Below are 23,682 nucleotides of genomic sequence, written 5' to 3'. Positions count from 1 at the left end.
CGAGATTTCGCGTGAAAATTTCATGGGCCTTCGCTCGCTTGCGCGGCTAATGAGGGTATCAGCGTTAATGAATGATGTCGCGCGCGCGAACGCCGGAAAGTGCGCAGCTTGTGTCCTCTAATTACCACTGCCATTAAGCCTCGATTCTCTCCAGAATGTTCTTTTCAGTATATATTTTCACGTTCCGCCCATAAAAATCATGTTCAATTTTCACCTTGAACCACGAACATTTAACTAAAGCAGCGTAATCTGCGTGGTTATGTGATTAACGATCCAACGGAAATAGTGTGCGCGTGCGCGTGTGTGTGATCCGATATCTCGCTGAAATTATTGACGCGTCAATTTCTTGTTCGTCCATTCGTTAATGAGACGTGCATCCGATATAGCCGTCCGCTATATAAAAAGCACAGCAACGAGTCGCCGATGAAAGAGTCGTGCACGCTCTGTGAGCCGTAAGAGAGTCGCAGTTGGCAAAAGTAACAATGACAACTGTCGCAAGAATCTGCATTCGCTCTCGGTCGCGTCTCTCGAAAAGAGAAAGTTTATTAGCGAGGCATTTCTTACACGCGTCGTCATCGTTTTCGCTGGTTGAGCTAGCCGAATGTATAAATGACGAGTAGACTCGTATTGTTTAGTCAAGCAGTTTGTACGCGAGTTATGCTTACGTACGTATTTTGCATCGGAAATAGTCCTACGCGCAGCGCCGAGCGAGTCAATTCACATAGCCATCCACCGGAGAGATACTAATCTCTATGTGTGTTTGAGTTTGAATGTGAAATTTCGCGGGATATGTTTAATTTATACGTATAGGTAAAAACGAGCGAAGAAAATTAATTCCAAATGACGAAGCGCCGAGACGACGAATCAAATGTTAATAAAGGCGCTAATGAGCGAGTATATATCTCGTGGGACGCCGCAAAAGGAGGAGAGAAGAACTTAAGAATAAACTCTCTTGCAAGAGCGCAAGAGCGCGAGCGAGCGAGAGACGGAGAGGGAGAGAGAGAGAGAGAGAGCTGCATTAAGCTTCTGCGGTTTTGTGGCGCGAGCGCGCGCATTCCACTGGGATATTCGTCTCACGTTTTCGCAACAATTACAGTTATTATGCCAAGGCTCTTTGACTTTTTTTATCGTTAGCTGTATCTTTCCCTCCTCGAGCGAGACTTTGGCGCTTTACTCTTTTGCCTCACTGCCAATTCCTAATTAATGCATCTTTTTTCGACCGTTCGACGAGTGAATCGACATTCCTGGAATTGAATGTTAAGAAGCGCCTTAATGGATTATGATTTGATTTTCTCGGTATGCGCTGCGTCGATTACTCATCAAACTTTTTCGTTTTCCAAACACGGAACAAAGATCAATTAACGCTCGCGTTACTCGTAGCAGGTTGCCAAGTGGAAAGGTAGAAAAAGCTAGAATCGAGCATCTTATGATCGACTTTGAGTGATGCACAACTTCCCTCGTACTATAGCGAAAGAGGGAGAGGAAGGGAGAGGAAAGGTCTTCATTAAAAAGTTATTGGCGGGAATCTAGAGCTTATTAGCTCGGCGATTTTTCGGCAATAACTCATTCGTCATTTAAAAGGCGATCGTCGTAAAAAGCCAGCCAGAGGGGAGGGGGTATAGTTTATTTCTTTTTCACCTTGGGTATGGGCTATCGATGCACATCCTCGGCGTAGCATTGTTAGATCGCAATCTCCCCTTCTCCGCCGCTCAGCGCTGCCGCTGGTGCCGTAGCGGTCGTTACCAGGCCAAGCACTCGCGCAAAACCATGATTTATGCTTGAAATAACATCTCGAGCATTTATACGGATATAGTTATTACTCTTGTTTTCGACGAAAATCCTCGGCGCGCGATCATAAATCCGCTTAAACCATCGACTTCCCATGCCTGGCGCATCCGCAATTACACATAGCAATGCTCGCGACGGCAGCAGCCTATAAGCTTTTATAAAGACAAAGCCGGACGCGCGAAAGCAGCGAAACCGGAGCCTGCCGAGAAACCAGTCCTCTCGGTACGTCTGTGTGTGTATGTGTGTGTGTGTGTGTGTACACGATCGCCAAGCGATACACTCGCTGAGAAAACACTGAGACTCTCCGGGTGGTACGAGAGATCGAGAGCTGACCCATGACCGGCATGACCTCGCGGAATCGGAACGTCGGCAAGCTTTCTCACATAACAGTTACGACACCGTCTACTGTACTCCCTCGGGACCTACCGCGCAACTGCCACTTGACCCTTCGTTCGGCATACGTGCGACCTGATTATTAATTATCCAACAATGGCCGGGCCATGTGTAGACCATTCTTCCTCCTTGTTCATCCTTGCAACAATCAATTTACCATAAATTTCAATGTAACGCTCTTATTTTTACGCAATTGTCAAAATTTCTCTTGTACAATAATCCGAAGTACTGTTTTTCACGTACAACGAGATCAAGACGCAGCGAGCGTATCATACAAAGACCGTGACGCAAAGTGAGTATCTAAATTTTATCTAGTCGCCGGGCCGGGTAAAATCAGAGATTGCCACGGCTAGATCGTATAAAAGTCTCATTATTTCGGGTACATTAAGCGCTGCTCGTGGCGGCCGGAAAAGAGCCTTTTATGCCCTTAAATCCCGCTATCGGCTTTCGCGCGCTGCACTTACTTCCGTTACATCGCTCTCTCTTTCTCTCTCTCTCTCTCTCTCTCTCTCTCGCCTGCGCTGTGCAACACAACGACCTCCCCCTCTTTTGTTTTCGATATGTGCTTCTTCGCGCTCGCTACCTGTACCAGTCGGCGGAATATGCCAGTCTGTACGGTTGAAAAGGATCAAAGGGGCATATGCTCGATGCAATGCCATCATCTTGCTCCTCCTGCTAGTTTGCGCGCGCGGTTTAGCGGCTGTAGATTTTGCGATAATGCGGCTGGAAAAAAAGAGCGGTCGTGCCAGTGAAGAGAAAAGAGACGTTTTTGCCGAGATTCCTACAGATACAGCCTAGTAGCGGACCAAACGAGACAGGCAATTCCGATTAGTTACACCATGTTTGCCGAATAAACAGACCTTCGGTCAACGATTATTATCCACGTCTTGAGAGCGTCGATGTCATGCGTTGAAACCTTTAATAGAACGAAGAGCACCTCTATTTGCAATGTTTCGCCTTTCGGAGTGTTTGCATATCCGGTGCTCGACCGCAAAGCAGTGGCACCGCCGTCTACCAAATGGCGTACACACAGCAGAGAGACAATGATGCCGCAAAGTACGCGGAATCCCGTAAATAAGCCAAAAGTCGAAGAGTCTCTCGCGCGCTGAGAAGGAGAAAGACGTTACGGAAAAGAAGCTTGTGTGCACGAAGCAAGTCGAGCAAACGACGACGACGACGACGACGACGACGACGACGACGACGACGACGACGACGACGACGACGAAGACGGCGGCGGCGAAGAAGAAGAGGACGAAGAAGAAGGAGAAGAAGAGGCAGGTCTCGCGTGATCGCTGAATTATCGACACGGAGTATCCCCCCTTCTTCGCTCACTCTAGCATAAATATGTATGGGGCGAGGTATTCTGGATTGCGGAATCTCGCAAGCCTCGACAGCGATTTCTATATAACCTATTCTCTTTTCTTTCTGCTCGTCTTTAAACCTATGTCAATTTGCCTGAGCTTTCAACTCTTGGGGTATCGCGAATTTTCATCTTTTTAAAGTAGAGTTAAACGAGAAAGGAAAAACACTTTTCTTTTGCAGGACTTTACTTTGATGGGAGTTTAGTTTCAGCAGCTTATTACACACGCGGATATTGCATGACCGATTTATCAGATAAAAACGAGTTGGGGTTCTCGCAGATTGTGCGATATCAAAACGCAGGGTGCTCGCGTGAACAGCTTGAATGGCTCGCTAAATCCTCGAAAACTATTTACTTTGCAGAGTTGTGTCACTGAAAAAACGTTAAGACACGGTAACTTCAATTTCATATCGACGCGCTGGTTACATTAACGTATAAATGCCGTGGCATTTTCTTTCTTTCTCTAGCGGAATTTCAGTTTCCTCGCATCCATATATAAGCGGCATGCAATATAGCTTCAAGTGAGAAATAGATCGAGTTACTGAGATAGATAGAGAGAGAGAAAAGTGGCTTTCGTATTTCCAAGTCTCAAATATGGGGCCCACTGCACTGTATTTTTATAAAGCCGCTTTTATGTAAAGCTCACCTCGCGTTACTATTGCTGCACCCTTCATGCGCGCTCGCCCCATTTCTAATTCTTCATCTGTACAACTTTGGCTGTTTAGTTTTTAGCCGAAATTTCGCCATCATCTTCTATCTCAGCCTTTGCCAGATTAATGCTGTGTTTGCATAATCGATTATTCAGAGAAACACTTTGCTGTACGAAACTCAGTGGTTTTCAGCTTCGTTTCATTCGTTTCTCCAAAGTCCGCATTTATATGAAAACGTGAAGAGCGGCTTGAAAAAAGTCCTATTCCGAGTAGCGCGACAGATATATGTATAGGGATCGTCTTGAGTGAGCCTCGCGCAATATCGTATCGGCATCGTTCTCCATCGTAAATAAACTTATTGCATTGCAGCTGTTCGCCAGTTAGCATAGAAATGACGGATCGAAGCCGTGCCGCAGACGGATGTGTGCCGCACGCGATGGGACCTGCCGCTGCCGCTGCATCGCTGTTCTTGCAGTCAAACCTCATGACGCGTCTCCACCGCAGGGGAATACATTTAGGCACCTCCCAACTTCTTTTTTTCTTTTTCCTTTAGGGTTAACTCCACTGCGCTTCCTTATTTTGCCAAATAAAAGCTCGACCGCGCACGATGCAACTGCGGTCTTTCCATCGGTTTATCACGCTCAATTTGCATTGTTAACGAGGCGAAGAGAGCTGGGTAATTCGGTTGATTTGCAATTTTAATTCTACGAATCAAATGATAGGCTTTCATCACATTTTCGAATGGACTGAATGCGATTGTTAAAATTGACGAATTTAATCGATTTGTTTAATCGATTCGCAACGGCACTTTTATTATTATCAAGTGCATCGACATTGAGATAACAATAGATAATAGTGATTTTCAAAAGCGTATCAACGCTGCTATAACTCGGAGCTTGGACGACGTAATATAAACTAACTGATAAAGTCCATAGAATGAAAGCGGCGACTAAAACTGCAGCGACTAAAATTGTAGAGAGCGGGGAAGCCCCTCGGCATTCGCACAGTCGACTAACGACGCTTATTACACCTAGCGTCAGGGCTTTCGTTTGTCTCATTAATTATTTCGGCCGCGAGGCGCGTGTGCATATACGTATAGATGCAGCAGCACTGCGCGCACAAGGTGCATTGTGTGTCGCCGCCACCGCCGTGCCGCGTCGACAAATCATGCAACGCAGGCGCGCGGCAACGGCACTGGAGTCTCTCTCTCTCTCTCTCTCTCTCGCACGCGCGCGCGCGCGATTTATGCTCGGCCCGTAGACTGCAGGGAACGGTGATATATACAAACGACTAACTGCAGCCTTTTCCACACGCTATGAAGAATCAACGGCTTTTCGGAAGCGCTACAAACAAAATATATGCACGAGCTTCACTCAGATCACCTTCGTTAGTCACACACCATATCTCTCTCTCTCTCTCTGATATTGTTACTTTCAGGGTTACTTGACGTTCATTTATATTACATACTAGACGAGTTTGAGCAATTTCTACGATCAAAATTTAGCTCCTGCAAGTCGTCGTGCTTCGCTCAGCGTATAAACACTCGTAGGTCTCCCAAAATAAAAATTAATACCAGCATGCCTCCACGATGACTCACAACGTTTCCTCTCACTCGTACTCCATCCCATTGTTCCATCAGTGTGCAATAAATCGCCAAGATCAACAGATTTGCTGAGCGGAGTAGAGCCGGAAATCAGCTAATTATTAAGCGAACGCCGCGCACTTTAGTAGCCAAACTTGTGTGTGTCAACATCGCTTCGAGTTTTAATCACAGCCGTGAACCTAATTGAATCGCGAATACGTTTCAACAAGTCACCGTATTAACGGCATATGTAACGAGAGTGAGAGAGAAAGCTTATTGAACTAGGCCAAGCTCGTAATGATGAAAAACCGACACGACTTGCTAATTAAATATACATACAATGCTGTTGTCAGTATGTTTGTACACGCGTGTGTGTGTGTCGTGTGATCATTCTCTAACTTTGCAAAGCAACGGAAACAGATTAATCGATAATTCGCAAAGCCTCATCAATTTCCTATCATTTCTCAATATTTCACGTCGATTTTAGACGAGTTACTTTGTATAAAATGAAAAACATGCTTTTTATATATGTTCTTGTTTGTGTAATGTTTCGTGACAAAATAAATGCAAGCGGAAACCGATTTTCGTATAAAATGCTCATTGCCACAAATTTCCAGTGTAATTCTTCTAAAAGCTTTTATTTGTTTCATTTTTTTGCGCCATTGTGCTTGTGTCCTATGATGCATTTTTCATTTGGTTTACAAACGAAAAAACTTGTATCTTACTTACCGTCAGTTACTGCACGAGATGGTGAGAGAAGGACTAAAGTCATATTTAACATTAACTTCATTTAGATGAATTAACCAATTACCTATTACACAACTCGTCTGTCAAGAGTAAGAGAGAGAGATTGAGAGAATAAGGGAGAGGGAGAGAGAGAACGAGAGAGAGAAAGAAACAAGCAGACAGATAGACCGACAGCAAACGAGGAGGAAGAGACGGTAGAATGGACATTTTATAGGCGAGAAAATATTTTTGCCTGTAAACAGATGAAAAAATTTGAACTGTGAAAGAAAATTTTAAAAACTCATTTCTAATTTAAAAAGAGTGACAAAAAATGAGTAGATAAATAAAATAAAAACTAAACAACTTAAAACAGTGAGTGGGGTTTTTACGAATATTTCTTTGTTTTCTTTATGTATTATTTATTTTTAGGATATACTAATAGTTAACCAATATTAAAAACATAAATGATAACATGAAGGTTCTAGCTTATAATGTTAATCCAGTTGCGTAGATAATTCTTCGTTCTAAATGTCTTTTCTAATTATTGTTAAGAAGTTCTTTATAAGTTTTGAGTTAGGTATAAATTAGTTATTCCATAATTAATAATTCCACAAATATATGTAGAATATTTAAAGCGATGTTTTTATACTAGTGATTTTTGTGAATTTATAAAAAATAATAAATATAGAATTTTTGTTAATTTATAAAAATAATAAATATTTAGTTTTGTTAACAATGCAATCAATGTGACTAGACCATTCAAAATTATAATCAAATATTATGTTTCAGCTACCATTTAATTATCCACATAATTTATTTGTTTAAGATGTACACGTAATCCAAAGTATAAATATAAATCGAAATATAAGTTTTAAGCAAGAAAGAAAGTTCATGGCATGGTTAACGTCGAGTAGGGTGTGCGAATCTACAGTGATTATTAGCAAGCTTTAATAAGACGGGATTTTTTAATTTTATTACGAAATTAACCAAAGAAAATCAAGCATATATCTAACAGACATAAAAAACTGTTAGAGATGGGTCAATCTGCCACCGTTTGGGTAGGAATACCCCGAAATCAGAGGCACCTCACAGAGCATCGCGCGCATTTTCAATTAGACGGGGATGTCGTAGCCTTTGACGCAGTGTCGTCGGTTCGCCAGGTTATGTGTATTATTATGCTCACAATCGACGTTTAGTAGGAACATAACACAGGAAGTACACACAAAACAACATCCACGTACGAGAAATATAATGCTACTACGAATACATTCCTTACTCGCTTACAAGTAAGGAAGGGATGCAACGCCCTAACTCCCAAGGTCCTGTTTTGGGTCCAATCAGCGTAGAAGAAGCAACAACTTCTGATGAGTCCACGTGGGGACTCAACTGCTTGTACCGCCTAGTCAGCTACGCTCTCTCTCTCTCTCTCTCTCTCTCTCTCTCTCTCTCTCTCTCTCTCTCTCTCTCTCTCTCCTTTTTTTTAACTACTACGTGCATGTCGTCTGAGGCAACATACGTTTTGGGATTTCCCCAGACTTGTCGGACACGAAACCGCTTAAAGCCAGCTGAATGTTATCAACTGAGAAACAGCCGCTGCGTCCCACGCTATCTCGCGCATGTAACGTATATGCCATGAACATTATTATTAACTAACCATTAGCTTTTTTCTTAGAAGTTTTTTATTCTCCTTAATTACAGAATTAACTTACTTTAAGTAGTAAGTTTCCCGGTTTCAATTTTTCTATTTCCGAATATTCTTCACGGAGTATGTGATCCAGACTTGTATTATCGTATTAACTTTTTTGATACTTTTATTTGAGCAATAATTTTTCTTGCTTTATCACGCAACAAATTTTCACTTGATTTAGAAGTTAGGAAATCTTGTGATTTATTATTATGATTTGAACATATAATAAATACGTTACTCATCTTATATATAAAATCTTGTGATTTTATATTTTTCTCAAGTGAAAAATTTTATCACAAATAATCCAACAAACAGTTTTACATTTAGTGTTTGGATGATAATTATAGTCGGATATTTCAAAGCAACCCGTATTCATTGTAGGCGTACTTGAAAACTCAATTTTATTAATTCATTATATTATTATTTTTATAAAGTTTTAATAATAAATAGATACATTTTAGTAAACGTAGAAACGTTTTAGCATTTCATCTACGTAACATATTTAGACTATGTGGATAATCTATAAGATGCTAATATCAGCGCAGTTTCTAAAGTGCTCTTGAGGTCCACAGCCAAGAGCACCCTTTTGAGGATTTCCGTCGCAGAGACCCCAGCTGTTAGCAGCCCTGTAATGCCATCTGAAGCTACAGTGTTTGCAAGTGAGACCAACGGGTAGAATAACATCAATCTTGAAATTTGTTTGGCCTCGGTTGACTTTGTATTTGTATTCGCCGTTAGCAAGCCGAACTGGGTACTTATCGAAACATTCTTCGGTTTCAATATCATTGGGTCCACTGAGCGGACATACAGCAAACTCAAAATGCCCCATATGATTGGCGGTTAAAGTTACTTCGATAGTCGTACGTTGGCCTTGTCTATACCTGTTAAAATATAAATAATTCAGTCATTTCGACTTTTTTTAAATATTATTAAAATATATATCTGCGAATATTACTTACTGTGCAACAATTTGACCGGTCCCGTACGTTCCACCATTCTCGTGGGGACGTGGTTGCGTAACTTTATAATTATCACCACATGTGCCGCACTTTCCACCGTTTCGTATTTGAGCCTATTAAAAAACATTTATAGTTTTCAATCTTGTATCACATATTTTATGAACATCTAGATAAATATTATTATTCTTATTAATACTTACAAATGTTCCACCGCAGAAATTCTCATTGTAATTGTAATTTGGCGGGGTTTGGTAACCTTTTTTGAAAGCAGCATTCCTGCCCACAGGTTCCCATAGAAAACCATGACCATAGATTTCTTGGACTGCGATCAAAAGACATGCTGATGCCAAAATCAATCTGATACCGGCCATTTTTTGATAACTACTGTGACGATTACTATCTGAATTGGCAAACTATGTCTTCTGTATGACATCTTGAGCTTTTTATATGTTTCACGTTGTTACTTGAATAAACATATTGTAGAATCAAGCGATAACTAGAATTATCTAATTTTATTATTTTGAATCAATCGGTCAAAAACTGTATGAATTAATCATGTTTCACTGATAAGAGTGACAGTCTCGTTTGTATTTCGAAGTGCGTACGTCACAATATCACGTTAATATTATGAGATTTTTTGCGTCACGGCATCGGAAGGTTTTACTCAATGAACTCAAAATAAAATTAATTTAAGCGATCTGATTCGATTTATTCAAATGGATGTATGTATTTTGAAATTATTCTAATAATTTCAATTTTGTGAGTATTTGAGATTTGTGGATTTTTTAAACAATCAATTGCATTAATTACGATAAAAATGAATCTGTAAATAAATTATGATATTAAAATCATACGGTTTTCAATTTACGACTGTTGTCTACTAGTAAAGAATCTAACAACAGTGTGATTTATTTAGACGCTATGAAATAGTAAAATATCTCTAAATGCTTTTCAATCTCTGTGTAATGATTAACAAAATGAAAGTTATTTAATTCGATTATTATTTTGATATTAGCAACCCTTAATGTCAAACCACTAATGAAAATTGTTTAATAAATAAACTGGGGTTAAACTTTTGTAAAATAATGTAAGTTAGTGGAATAAAGCAGTTATTCGCATGATAATTATCCAATTAGTGGAAAACGAAGTTTGGATAATTCATAAAGAGCTTTGAAATCCTAACCGAAAAGCTATTAAATACGCAGTGAAGAAGCCGACAAAAAAGCGTAGCAGCAGTTAACAAAGGATAAAGCACAACAGCGACGAGGAAGATCGAAAGGAACGGTATGGTAGGGGAGAGAGAAAAAGTAAATCCAAACGCGTCGTACTGCTCGTTGATGAGATTATTTTTCGAGGCGCACGAGCGCTCACGCTTGCAAGTTGGAATCTTAATCTAATTACGACAATGTTCAGGGTTTGTTTTCTATACTCTCTGTCGTTTATTGTCTCATTACATTTTTTGTCCGTCCCTTTTTTTCCTTTCCTCTGGCGCATGTCTTTGTCTTCGATGAATCTTCAAGTCTTAAAAGTTGGAAACTTTTCTGGCACCACGTTGCTGCGTGACAGCTTATGCTTTTCTTTGGGATGAATATGTGCAGTTGTTTGTTGCGACAATAGGGGAGAAAAAGCCTTTTTTGTGCTAAACACATACACAACTAGTACTCTGGTTTTCACTCAGAGATGTGTTGAATTGTTGGAAATAGACGATTTTGATTGGTTGTGACGATTTTCAAGCACGAATGCTTCAGAAAATATTATATTTGTTTGGAGTTAAACAAAGAATTTAAATTTATGAAAGATTAGGGCATAAATCTATATTTCAGCCTACTCTTTTAGTCAACTCTTCACGGTCTAGATAATATGTATATAAAGTATGATCTTTATATTTTATATTGAAAAATTTGCTTAAAATTATTTTTTATAAGTACCCAGGTATTCTAATTCTATATCACTTAATTATTTATTGAAGATATTATTTACAAATAAGTTGGGCAAATAAAAGATATTCCAATTTGGTACATATATGAGAAGTTCCATAAAAAAATATGACAATTCCGCATCGTTTCTAAAATTGTTCCTACTACGCACGTGCAATTGATTTTATTTATTTCATTATTCCATTGGTTATTAAAAACTCAAAAATATTCGAATCCGACGATTTTACGCCGAAGGTAATGTTAAAATCAATTTTGAAATAGATCATTATTTGTCATATTTTTTTGGAATTTTTAAAAAATTGAAGAACAACAACTTAAATTAAAAATAATTCATACATTAGATTAAAATGTGTTGGAAATAATATTATACTTTATTCTTTGTTTGAAATGTTACCCTCTGCAGTAAAAAGTTGTGGTAGTACATAACAACTTAAGACTATAATAAAACTTCAAAGCTGATAATTTTGAAAAAAATTTGACTATTTGCCTATCAAAACATTATCTGCGACCAATTTTGATTTTTAGAACGAAAATTGAAATTCGAATGAATATAATTCTTTTCAATTAAATTAAACAAAGTTATATTTTTTTTAAATGATGTTATGTTCGATACATAAAATTTTTCCTTTTTGTTTACATAAGATATAATATCTAAATTGGGGAAAAAAAAATTATTGCTATAGCACACGTTTACCGATCTCTCGCAGTTCATGTCGCCCGCGATTATTACCGATTTACATTGCCGCTCGCATCACAATTGATAAATTGATGATATAATAGACTCGTTCACGTTTGTTTACATGAGGATGATTATCTCATGCGTAAATTGAAGGTGTCTCTACTGAGACAAAGATCCAAGCAAGTATTCGCCGTTTCCTCAGGTAGATGTTCAAAGGTTGAGTGCGATTCATCGCAGCTGGCCCGCACGTGTCACCGTCGCCTTTTGTTTATGCTTCGACATTTTTCTTTTGTTATCCTAAATACGTGTTTCGGAACAACTTGATAGTCTTCCACATATTTTTCCACTTGCTCCGCGCGGATATGCGTCATTCTAATTATTTATTGGGTTATTATAGGATTTTAACCGATCTATCGCCTTCTTTTACATAAATATATTGGATTACTTTAGTCTTTCGCCTCCCTTAGTCATGGACGTCAGCGATTCTTAATATTTAGCTCTTTATGAATCTAAAGCTTCTCATTATACATACATACATGCATAAATACACACACACATAAATACATACACCCACGTATACATACATACATACATGTGTTTGTATGTGCTTGTGTGTGTGTGTGTGTGTGTGTGTGTGTGTGTGTGTGTGTATATAAATATTGAAAAGAAAGAATACAAAGGTTTATCCAAATATTCATTCGCCGTCACAATTAATGAATTAATGAACATAGTTACAATTAATGAACAAAGACATGAATATTTACTGCTAAGTTGAGCTTGCTATTGCTTTATACATTTATATACGTACAATTTTTGCATGTTTAATATAAATTGTTTAGATAAGTAAAAATTATTTTATGACTTTAACTCCTGAGGCTTAAAATATTATAAAAATGGTTTAAATTTAATGTTTATGAAAATAAAGTTTTGTTGTACAATATATGTCTCAGAGCCAAAGAATAATCTGAGCAAAAAGAATTTGGAACTTTACAACGTAATCCATTTTAAATCATTTCAAATTTTGATAATTTTAAGAGGTATTTGCCTTTTTTTATTGCGCTAAGTTCTAGAATAAGAGTTTAATAAGAAGTTTTTAAGAGCCATATCATTTTCTATCTGTTATAAATAAAATTGTGGGATTCTACCATTTTCATTTTATTCTGTTTCAATGATAAATTTTGAGATATCCTAGAAGGGAAAAACTCGATAGGAACAGTAACAAAGAGGAAGAAGATTGCAGTTTTATGGCCTTTTCCCTTTATCAGCTTGTTGACGCTTTCCAGCCGCGTCCGAGAGGACAGTAAGCTTTCTGTCTTGCATGTGAGGAAGAAAGAACGAGAATGTGAGAGACTATGGTGCAAAGACACGTAGGCCCAAACCAATGCCAGTGTTTTTATATGGTGTTTGAACTATCCTCTCTGTTCGGGTTGTAACTCTGCTAGAAGTTTCCAAGAAAATTTTCGTTTGATGCGACATTTAACCTTGTTCTTTTTCAAACATACAAAAGTTCTCATTATAAAATTAAATTGAGAATATAAGTATTGACTTATATTCTCTATTTATTTAATTCTATAAAACAAAGAATAAGAAATGAACTTCAATCATTATGATATAAAAATTAATTAAACGTTCAATGGATTTCAACAACGGACAGAAAAAAGCATCAAGCGTACGCGGTGATGGGTCCATTAATATTAGATATTCAGTAGGTACTTCATAGAAAGATAAAATAGCAAGCCCAAGAACGTGTGCTATGAGAATTCAGCGAAGCAGTAATATGAAAATGCTATAAAACCGTTTTCAATTATAGTACTTGTTATAGAATTTTTCTTATATCTAAAATATACAATTAGAGCTCGGAAAATTTTTTCGACATACATTGGAAAAGTTAGGCAAATTCTTTATTGACAAATACTTAATCATTGAGACAAATATTTTAATATAAATTTATCATTATAAATCTTAATATAAGTAAAATAAAAAGTTTCTTTATCATGTAATAAGAAAACAGGAAATGACGCGATAAGAGAGTCAATTTTACTTTAATCTAATTCCAAAACTAAGATAATAGTTAGCATGACGTACATACTTTTAGATTAATGAATGTAGTAGTGTCTTACTGTATTTTCATCATATTTCTTTAGCTAGAAAATTCAATCGATTGAATTGAAATTTCTTTTTGTAGATGAATATATTTTTGATAAATGTGGGTAAGTACTAGATTTATTGCTTGAATTTAAAATTAAGGAACAATGTATATAATGGAATTAGTCTTAAAAAGAACGAAGTAGAACAAATATTTAGATGTTAGCAAAAGAAAAATGATAAGCTCATTCGACTGATTATGAAACAGGAAATGTCAAGCAAAAAATATCCTATTATTCCAAATTAATGCGATTGATACGATAGGTTGATTCAGGTGATAAAAAATACAATTAGGATGATGTAGTTTGTAAGCTCACAGTGCAAACGTCTTAGAATTATAAAGTACAGTCGAGTTGAATATATGTTGTTGAATCAGCTTTTCTAATTTTCACTTTCCTCGAGATTTTTGGTCATGGCTTGTCTTTAATGATTTTTTAGTGAGCAGATTGAATGCTTTCAAAATGGCCATAAATCATCATGATAATGAATTTAATTCTGTTAATGCTTCTGTAAGCTCAATAATAACGTATAATAGGTACAAGCATCCATTAAAAGTATTGTAGGAGATGCGACAATAAAATAACATTTTCTAATAGACACAACGAGAGTGAAGGGAAGTGTAGATGTATACAGTAACAACTATACAGATATAGGTCGTATATTGATAGCAAGCTGACAATGAACACGGTGCGAACTATGATACCGATAAAATTGTTCAATTATGATTAAATTTAGTTACAAAACTACAGTACATATTTTTGAAAATTTAGGATGATAAATTATTTACTTAGCCGATACAAGCAAGATGAGTGCACATCTTGTTTGATCACAAGGAAGAGGGAGCATAATGCAATTCGTCTGAGAAAATGGCAAGAATTGTTAAGTTCGTGGAAACTGTACTGATATAAGGATCTCGTAGATTACTCATCGTTATCCTATATTTCAAAAGTTATTGTTGTTATGCAATACTGTTATTCTAATCTAGTATCAATTCGAAGAAATATTATATTATAATAATCCACGTATATTTGATAGATTAACTTAAATTGAAAGCAATGTTCCATAGTCAAGAACAAATAAAAATGCTCTACTTTTGTTAGCGAAAATAAGTTTTCGTATTTTTCGTAAATGCATTACTGCCAACAAAAAGTATTTATCAACTATCATTAAATTAAGCATCTACTTTTCTTGCGTATTGTATAACTTAAAGTTGCAATTACTATTTTCCTCGGAAACACCAAACCACCTCGATATATCTATATTCGATAAAAGAAGTGTTTTCAGCTGGAAATAAAAATCTTATGATATTGATTCTAGAAATTGCTTGACTCAAGTCTTTAATCGTGGTCGTAGAATGGTAGGGAAAAAAGAGGTGAAAAAAGCAGCTGGAAGGGAAATATTTGAGTCGGACATTCTCATTATCGGCTCTCTTCATCTTCCGGCGTGGAAAGCTTTTGCGCGGGAGCGCAAGGAGAAAAGAAGAGAAGCCTCGCGGGTATATAAGGGTGCGGGAACAAAAACGTTGAGCGCGGACTGTGGCACACGTTTCAATCGCAGAAAATGGCCATAGCAGACCAGCTGCGGGCAAAAATGGGTCAACAAATACATATAAATCGGCGTATCGTCAGCCAGCAACTTTTCTCCTCTCGATACTACTGCCAGAATTTTTCCCTGCTTTTCGATGGCAAACCATTTGCTCGATCATGCGGTGTACTTTTAATAACGTTGCCTTGCTTTATGTAATTGTAATGTCACTTGGTATTTCTGACATATAAGAACAATTTTTGCTCCAACTAAGATATTTTTAAAATCAGATCTTTCACCATTAACATGACACGTTTATGATATATTTATGTGTCGAGCGACTGTTGTGAGTTTGGAAATAGACCGAACGTGCAGGATAAAATCTATAATTTGACGCAACAAAGTACATAAAGTTTTACAAGGAAAAATTGTGAATAAGCTTTTCATTAAAAGCCAAACAAACGGGCAGTCAACGAGCAAGCAAGCGAACATTCCCAGAAACGCGTAAATTCGAATTCGCAGTGTGACTTTGGCTTGTTTGCACGCGGCATGCGCAGCTTTAAAAGCTATACACAGGCGCTGTGCGAGAGTACGAAAAAGCTTTTGAGGGTAAAGTTTCGCAGAGCGCGCGTCGAAATCCAGCACAATCGAAGGAACGAAGGGGGAAGGAGGAGAATAAGGCCTGCTTTCAGCTGATCGATCTTCCCCCAGTCTCTCAGCGAATTCTCTCTGTTTATATACTTATGAGCGCTTAGGTGGCGCTGCCGCGTTGTCTGCGAGCAACACGCCCGAATTTATGGGGGCATAAATTCGCCGCTCGTGATGCCGCCACCGCCGCCACCAGCCAGGTTTTACGGCTCGCGCTCTCGTTGCAGGTGAACGACGACGACGACGACGACGACAACGACGACGACAACGACGACGACGACGACGACGACGACGACGACGACGACGACGACGACGACGACGCCGCTGCTGCTGCTGCTGCTGCTGCAGGTTGTTGCTGCTCGATTGCTCGAGTTTTACGAGCCCCGGATAGATAGCTTTTCGACGGCGATTAGTCTACCTTTATTTTGTACATACATCTATTTCGTCGTTGTTCGCTACCCCGCTGGCTGTAACTTTACACGATAATATAATTAAGGGCGCGCTTGAGCCTCGATGCCGAAATTTTTTCACCGCACTCCTCATCGTTACAAGCATAATCACAGCATTTAATGCCTGTAGAGTGTATTATCGCAGAGCTGTATCCGTCCTCGGCAGAAATATAGAAAGATGAGCTGTAGGCGCATGATGTCCCTCACCAATTTGCCGCTCCACTTGATGCGAGAGAGTAAGCGAAACGAATGCACTCGGGTGGTCGGTCGCGCGCGCGCGCTCGCACGCCAAACGGTCTTGCTTGCGGCGCGTGCGCGTGCGAAAGTGAGACGAGGGCGAGGACGAAAAAGAGCGCTCGAAGATACAGAGAAAGAGAGAGAGAGAGCGAGAGCGACGTTAAGTGCTTCCGTCGTCGCGGCGGTGCCGAGGGACTTACGGTAATCGCGTTTAGCAATGACGCGTCCCGGCTGCCGTCGTCGTCATAATATCTCTCGCTACTCTCCTTTTTGCCTTTCTTGCCTCTCAGGCCGCTCGCGCTGCTTCATAGAAAATTCGTTCTCGCTATAAATGCATTTGCACCGATGCTAGCTCTCTCTCTCTCTCTCCTTCCACGAAGCCCGGCGAAACTGGCGACCTCCCTCGCTCTATTATTCGGACGTTTCTTTTGATGAATGCCCAGCGCGCTGTTGCGGTTCCTTTGGGCGTTTGTTTTTGTTTTTGCACGATAGTTTGGTCTCTCTCCCTCTCTCTCTCTCTCTCTCTCTCTCTCTCTCTCTCTCTCTCGCGCGCGCGCCGCAATTGCTGCGGCTTATTTACCTCTCGCCTCTTCGTCCGCGAAATACTTGCGACAGGGAATTTAACATTTGGAAGCGTTGCATAATTGGAGCGGATTCTGCGATTGCAGAGATATGGAGAAAATTTGACAAATTATTTGAGCGTGAATATTAGCAAAGATGACTAGGAAACGATGTCAGCAGAAATAGGACAAATAGGGCAGCGAATCTCTATATCGAGTGCGCGGTAAAAATTTTTGCAGTCGCAAGCGGCCGCGGAGTCTCTGGCGCTGAGTTATTCAGCACTCAAGTGATATTGGATTTGACGCTTTGTAAGCCCCCGAAGAACGGGAAGCCCCTCTCCGTCGTCGTAGTCGTCTTCTTCGTTGTGCAACGGAATTTTCTTTATCGACAATATCGAGTGCTCTAAATGGAAGCTTGACAGTGAAGTACGCTATCGATAATCTATAAATAATCGCGTAAAATCCATTTACGTCCGCTATTCAATAATAACTTCTGATATAGTGGCGCTTGTGTCCCGTGTCTTACTGGTCGCACCACATAGAAGCAAGCCGATTGATTATCGATCGTTAGAAGAACGCAATCAGCGGAATGAGCCAATCAATTGTCTTGTTTCATTTGACGAAACGTGGAATTATACGTTTGAGCTTGGAAATAACGAGGAAGCGCTGTGCCTTAAAAGCAACAAATCCGCAGTGTCTTGTTAAAAAAGTACGAACGAACGCTCGCGGAAAAAGAAGCAAAGTATAATGCCAGTGGCAGAAGCAGCAGGTCTAGCAAATCGCGCAAATATCCCGGGGAATCGGGAACTAAGGTTGAGACTCCATTCGTGCGTGTCTGTGAAAAGCGCCTATGTAAGTTGGAGCGTCCCAAATAATCGCGAATTCGAGGGGGCAAGTGGGTGGACCTCTGGCCCAGCTCCAGTCGCTCTTTTGGCGCGCTGCGCGCTTTTACTCCCGTACCGCCCGATGAAAAGTGCGCGCGATTTTCTCGCCGTCAACGCGCGGACGCTCGTGGAATCCCGGACGACCACTGCGACTACTCGCTCTGGCACGATAAGTGAGTTTACGTGCCGCTTGACCGCCGGCGCCATGTGTGGCGCTATCATTATCACGCTACCAATTTTTATTGATTACAATAATGTTTACTCCAAAGCACCGATTTATGTCCTAATGGAATGTATTTACTAAATGGCACTTTTATTCGATTCAAATTCAATTTTATTATTCGTACAAACATTGAATTAATTATAAAGAGACATATGGATTTGACATTCCGCACAATATTAAAAGAAATACAGTTTAATAGAAAAATCAATCGACACAGTGACAATGATAAAACTAAACGACAAGTTTGAAGTAGCAATTGTATTAACATTGACGACAACAAATCAAGTGCACGGCACTCTAAAACATTACTTTGTACAATTGCACTGCACTGAACCGTAGATTAAAATAAAATAAATTGTTGGACGTCGATAAAAAAGTAGTCGAGCTAATTATTATTAAATAAACGCGGTTCGTTTGTGTTATCCCTTCTGGAAGCACTGTTTCCTACTATCGATGTCAGCGTAACATTCGTTGACATCTATTGGTAAATTCGTCTTCGTGAACTCTTCGAAAGGACACATCTTTGTTTCAGTCTTACATTGCGCCTTGGTGCGGATATCGGTCTCACCTGTCGACCCATCATGATACAAGACCTATCGAAACATTGACCATTGAGTACAGGTAGCGTCCAACAATTCGCATAATTGAAACACTGACGTACCCGAACGTAATACTTGGAATCATGCTCCCAAAGCTCGACAATCACTGCGCTCGAGTACGCCGGCACGATTGGCTTCCACGTGTCCATGGTCCACAGAAGCGCAACGACGTTGAACTCATGTCCCCCGTATAAATTGATCTTGGGTGTCTTCTTGCCCATTATCGCAGCTGTCATGTCGTTGACGATTTTTCTCAAAAGCATACCTAAAGCGAACATCCGTGCGTGAACTTGGACGCTCGGTCCTATATCCATCAGGCGATACCTTACCTCCGTTCAGTCGCCTCAGGCGCTCGTTGTAATTTTGCGTATGATAGCGAAGGACGGCAGCGTTTCTGATAATCCGAGACGAGATATCGTCCCAATTGGGTACCGTGTCATTGGCCATAAGACCGACGCGCAGCTTGTGATACAAATCGGTGATCTCTGCATCGGACAACGCGGTACGCACATTCGTATGGTTCGACAGTGCGAGAAAGAAATCCACCATGCTCGCTATGGCAGCCACGAATTCCGATGACGTCTCCACGTGTTGCCTCTCTTCGAGATACCTACAGCCAGCCAGGCAATCTGGTGTGCAAACATCACCGACAAAACTTGTCGAGAAAAGAGCAAAATTCTCACGTCGCGCAATCGATGGGCCACAAGAGGGGATCGTCGGCTTGATCCTCCGGAGACTCGATGGATATAGGCTGCCAGTCGAGAGTGGGATGCCACCTCTGCTTGGCATCGGGTAGATAAAGGCCAGCCAGCACGAGGAGTAAACTGGCGCGCGCGCGCTCGGTGTACGTGCTACGCGCATACACGTCGTCGCGTCGATACTCCCAGCCCAGGAAGTCACTGTAACGCGAGTGCAGATACTGGCCGAGTTTGTAAGATTGCATTTTGCCAGCCTGCAAAAGACAATGCCGATGTCTACGTGGACGACTGTTGGTTAATGACGGCTCGTGGCTTTGGTGCGCGTACCATTGTGAGATCAGCCTGCGCACGCGGATCGAATTCGTGCGGAGCCTCCGGGTTGTGCGGGTAGGAATCCGGGCTCACGAGTACGCTCTCGCCATGCCGGAAGACCTGCGGATTTTTCTCGTGTCATTTTAATCGGCATTCGAGAAAAACACTCTCGAGCGGTATACTTGCCACGTGCACGGACTTCAACTTCTGATGGTCGCACGCGAACGTCGTGCGTGTCGCGTAGCCTAGAAAAACAGCTAAGAGCAGCGGTGCCAGAATCATTGACGACGCCCTTTATTGAACTTCAACGGTCAGTCGAAATACTCGTGCTGCGCGTGATGTGCACCGCTCGGATTCGGCTTATGCCCTCCGATGATATCACGCGTCGCGCCTCGAAGAAACACACTGCTGATCTCGCGTGTACTATAGACGGTTGCCGAGTTACTTGCAAGGATGAAGCTTCGCGATCAAACTTCTTCTGATTGGTTTAGGTTTGTGAGCTGGGAAGAGGGGAGAGTGCACGCGCGGTAGTCAGCAGCGTTGAAAATCTTAAATAGCTGCTCGCGATGGGCTTACCGCCTGATGTTTCAGCTCAATGTTTTTGTTTACTTTTGTACCTTCGCTCGAATCGATTCGCTCGTAAGCGACTCATCATTGCTTGACGTTGAAGCGCCATTGTTAACTTAATGAAAAAATATCTAAAAAGTATCCGCCAAGAAGAACTGGCCAAGAAAAAAGGCGTCGTTTGAATAAAAATGAATGAATCGTTAGCGTCACAGAGTGGCCGTTCATCGCGTTGCACTAGCATTTCTCGCAGCTAGTCTTATCGTTGAGACCCAAGGGTTCAATTACTCATTGCAAACTTTAACTTTTCTCCCTCTCTTTGCTACTTGTCTCGACAAGCTTCAGAGAACATGGTGAATTTGCCGAAGCTTTTCCTCATTTTCACCTCACTCTACGTGCTTATTTTTTTCTGGCACCTTTTCGAAGATCTCGCGAGAAAGTCTCGGCGCTGGCGGAAGACAGGCGTAACCCCAGCGCGATTTCCGCTCGAAGGAGCTCTTTCAAGCCGCCTATACCTTTCCTGCCTGCTGCTGTCTCGAGCCAGAGTCCAAGGTGAATCAGAGCAAACGATAGAGCGGCAGAGAAGCCGCCGTGTGTGCTCTTTCACGCATTTGTTTGGATGGCTTTCTTTGCTTTCTCAGCGTCTAAATCTTTGTCTAAATTTCTATTGGTCAGAATAATCGCAGAAACAGCGACATATCATTTCGGAAATCGTCTTGTTCGCCGTGCATGTTTACAAACACCTTCAGCGGCAGTCGACTTTGCAAACGTAAACGTCGAATGTCAACCAAAACAAACAAAATGTCTCCCGCGAATTCCGCACTAACAGGCCGAAAGGCCGACTGGCTCTCTGTTCAATCACCCGCTATGTACCCGCGGCTTATCATCGTTAAAATGCGACTCAATTACCGCAAGCAAGCAAGCAAGCAAGCAAGAAGAAGCAAACGAAGCCAAAAAATCCGAGGGCTTTTCTGTCCAATTTGGCCAGTTGCATCTTTTGGCCGCGCCACTTTGCCTCATTATCTTTTACAGCTTCCTCCCCGTCCAACACCTAGCCGTACATCTCATTAGGATCGTCGCTCGCGCGAAAATGCTCGCGATGCAAATTGTCCCTCTGCCCCCCCTCCCCCCGCGAGCTAGGCTAGCGCAGGCGTCACGTCGACGAATTTTGGATCGCTGCCACTGTGCAATCGCGCCGCGCGCGCGCGTCTCCCACCCTTAAAGTTTTCTCGTTACCCGGAAACACAATAATGAGGACAGTACGCAAGCAGGACACTAAGCCCTTTCTCTCTCTCCCTCTTTCTCTCTCTTTCTCTTTCTCACTCTGATGGACGAGCGCGATGCGCGCTTGTTCTCTTGCCCTGCCTGTTTCACGTAAATATCTCTCACGCGAGTGGCTTACTCTGGCATTTGTCGTACCTTCAATTTGAATTCGCATGCTCTCGAGCGCGCAAAGTTTAATTTATACGTGTAATCATATTATCACGCCACCGTGTATCATTAATTACGTTTGTTTGGCATTCCTTTTTTCTTTGATGACGCAGGTGAGTCAGATCAAACGTCTCTTTTGGCGCACGATCCGCGAGTGAGCAACCTGAAAGTATAATCAATTAACAGAAGTTTGACGACTCCAATTGGCACTAAACCACGGAGAAGGGAGAAAGCAAAGCACGACGAGCAGAAAATAAAGTTCTGCTTGTTTTCAATCAGTCCGAATCGCGAGATATAAATCAGGCGAAGAACCGAGTTGAGCGCAGCGGCGAGTGGAGGAAGTTGGAGAGAGGGGCATTTTTGCGACTTGATGAATTATTTTAAGTGCTCGCGTGAAATACGGGGCAAAACAGTTTTCGTCGTACAGCCGAACTTCAGTCGCGGGCGGCTCTTTACTCAAAAAGAAAAGTAGAACACAAAGTTGAAGAGAAAGAGGGAGACCAAGTATGAGGGGAAGGGCGAAAGCCCAAGCCAAAGAGAGAGACAGAGAGAGAGAGAGATAAAAGTAGGAGAGTCGGCGGCGGTTGATCGACACGGCTAAAAACCGCAATGCGGTAGCTACTCGGGATTTATGAATGGAGACACATCTCTACACTCTTGTACATAGCGAAATACTATACGCGAGCAGCAGTTTGCCACGATCGCGTTCGATCGAACTTAACGGCCAGGCGGCTTCGTTAAAGCTTGAGCGAAAAAAAGAAGGCAAAAGGGAGCCGAGAGCCAGAATTCCAAATGTGTGTGTGTGTGTGTGTGTGTGTGTGTGTGTGTGTGTGTGCACTTGGATGTCGTCCCAATCGCTGGAGCCGCCGCCGCCGCCATGCGATTTATACAGGCGAAAAACGAAAATACCTTTAAGGTTATTACCTTTATTAAATTGAACGTCGTCTCCCTCTCTTTCTCGACGGCAATTGGTATCGAGGCTTTATGGGGGCGTGTCGCTTGGCGACCATCCAGGCCCTCCCAAGAATATGGACCTGTACGCCGCTGCACTGGGCCACCTACATCTGCGAATTCCAACGATTTTAACCCACGACGAACTTTCGAGAGCCGCTGCAACTGCAAGGAAAAATAAGTGCCTTGCTCGCCCAAGAGTTTTCGGGCGCGTGCGCGCGTCTGCACGAGAGTGCTGGCTGAAGGACGACAAAAAAGGGACGAAGTGTTGTGTATTTTGTGCGCTGATAAAAGAAAGAACAGGATACCCTTATCGTTCCATTCAACTGTTCTGCACAATCGCAATCTACCTTCCTACTGTTACTTATACTCGCACCAGTTTATCGCACGCCTTGAGACATTTTCAGCAAACAATCGTTTAATAAGCTGCCGTAGGACAACAAACTGTTCTCTACGAATATAAGCCAGAAAAATGAGAAAAAGAACTAACCCTCAACATTTCGAGTGATTGTGAATGATGACTTTCAAATTTTATGAGCCACGATCCTTTCTCATTGTTGTTCTCCTCCCGACAAACTTGTAGCTAAAACTCGTGAAGAAAATCGTCGCCGGTATATATACGTATGGTCAATACGTTGCTGGCTCTTACAACTTTTGACGACAAACCGAAAGGGTATAGTCGACTTTCGAGCGAAA

General features: G+C 41.2%; 2 protein-coding genes across 2 annotated transcripts in view; one reads left to right on the top strand and one right to left on the bottom strand.

Annotated features, from left to right (window-relative positions):
* LOC131666857 (RNA-binding protein Musashi homolog Rbp6-like) overlaps positions 1-23,682 on the top strand; it is a gene marked incomplete at its 3' end in the record, with an annotated part of 389,695 nt that overhangs the window by 125,493 nt on the left and 240,520 nt on the right. The window lies entirely within an intron of this gene.
* Positions 18,520-20,537, bottom strand: LOC131666830 (venom acid phosphatase Acph-1-like). Its single transcript, XM_058939799.1, has 6 exons — positions 20,227-20,537; positions 20,056-20,160; positions 19,714-19,982; positions 19,360-19,640; positions 19,093-19,295; positions 18,520-19,024 (listed from the first exon to the last, which is right to left on the bottom strand). The coding sequence occupies exons 1-6, from the start codon at positions 20,320-20,322 to the stop codon at positions 18,851-18,853; spliced, it is 1,128 nt and encodes a 375-aa protein (XP_058795782.1). The 5' UTR covers positions 20,323-20,537; the 3' UTR covers positions 18,520-18,850.

The sequence above is a fragment of the Phymastichus coffea genome, unplaced genomic scaffold (assembly GCF_024137745.1).
Source record: "Phymastichus coffea isolate CEN01 unplaced genomic scaffold, Cenicafe_Pcof_1.1 PCOF00061, whole genome shotgun sequence".
Taxonomy (NCBI): domain Eukaryota; kingdom Metazoa; phylum Arthropoda; class Insecta; order Hymenoptera; family Eulophidae; genus Phymastichus; species Phymastichus coffea.
This window is presented reverse-complemented; position numbering and strand designations above follow the sequence as displayed.

What these genes read in the sequence shown, in the direction of transcription:
- LOC131666830 (XM_058939799.1), bottom strand. Translation starts at nt 20,322, where the DNA reads ATGATTCTGGCACCGCTGCTCTTAGCTGTTTTTCTAGGCTACGCGACA. An exon ending in AGTTGAAGTCCGTGCACGTG is followed by an intron (nt 20,161 to 20,226) that starts GCAAGTATACCG and finishes AAAAATCCGCAG; the next exon opens with GTCTTCCGGCATGGCGAGAG. An exon ending in ATTCCAAGTATTACGTTCGG is followed by an intron (nt 19,025 to 19,092) that starts GTACGTCAGTGT and finishes ATGTTTCGATAG; the next exon opens with GTCTTGTATCATGATGGGTC.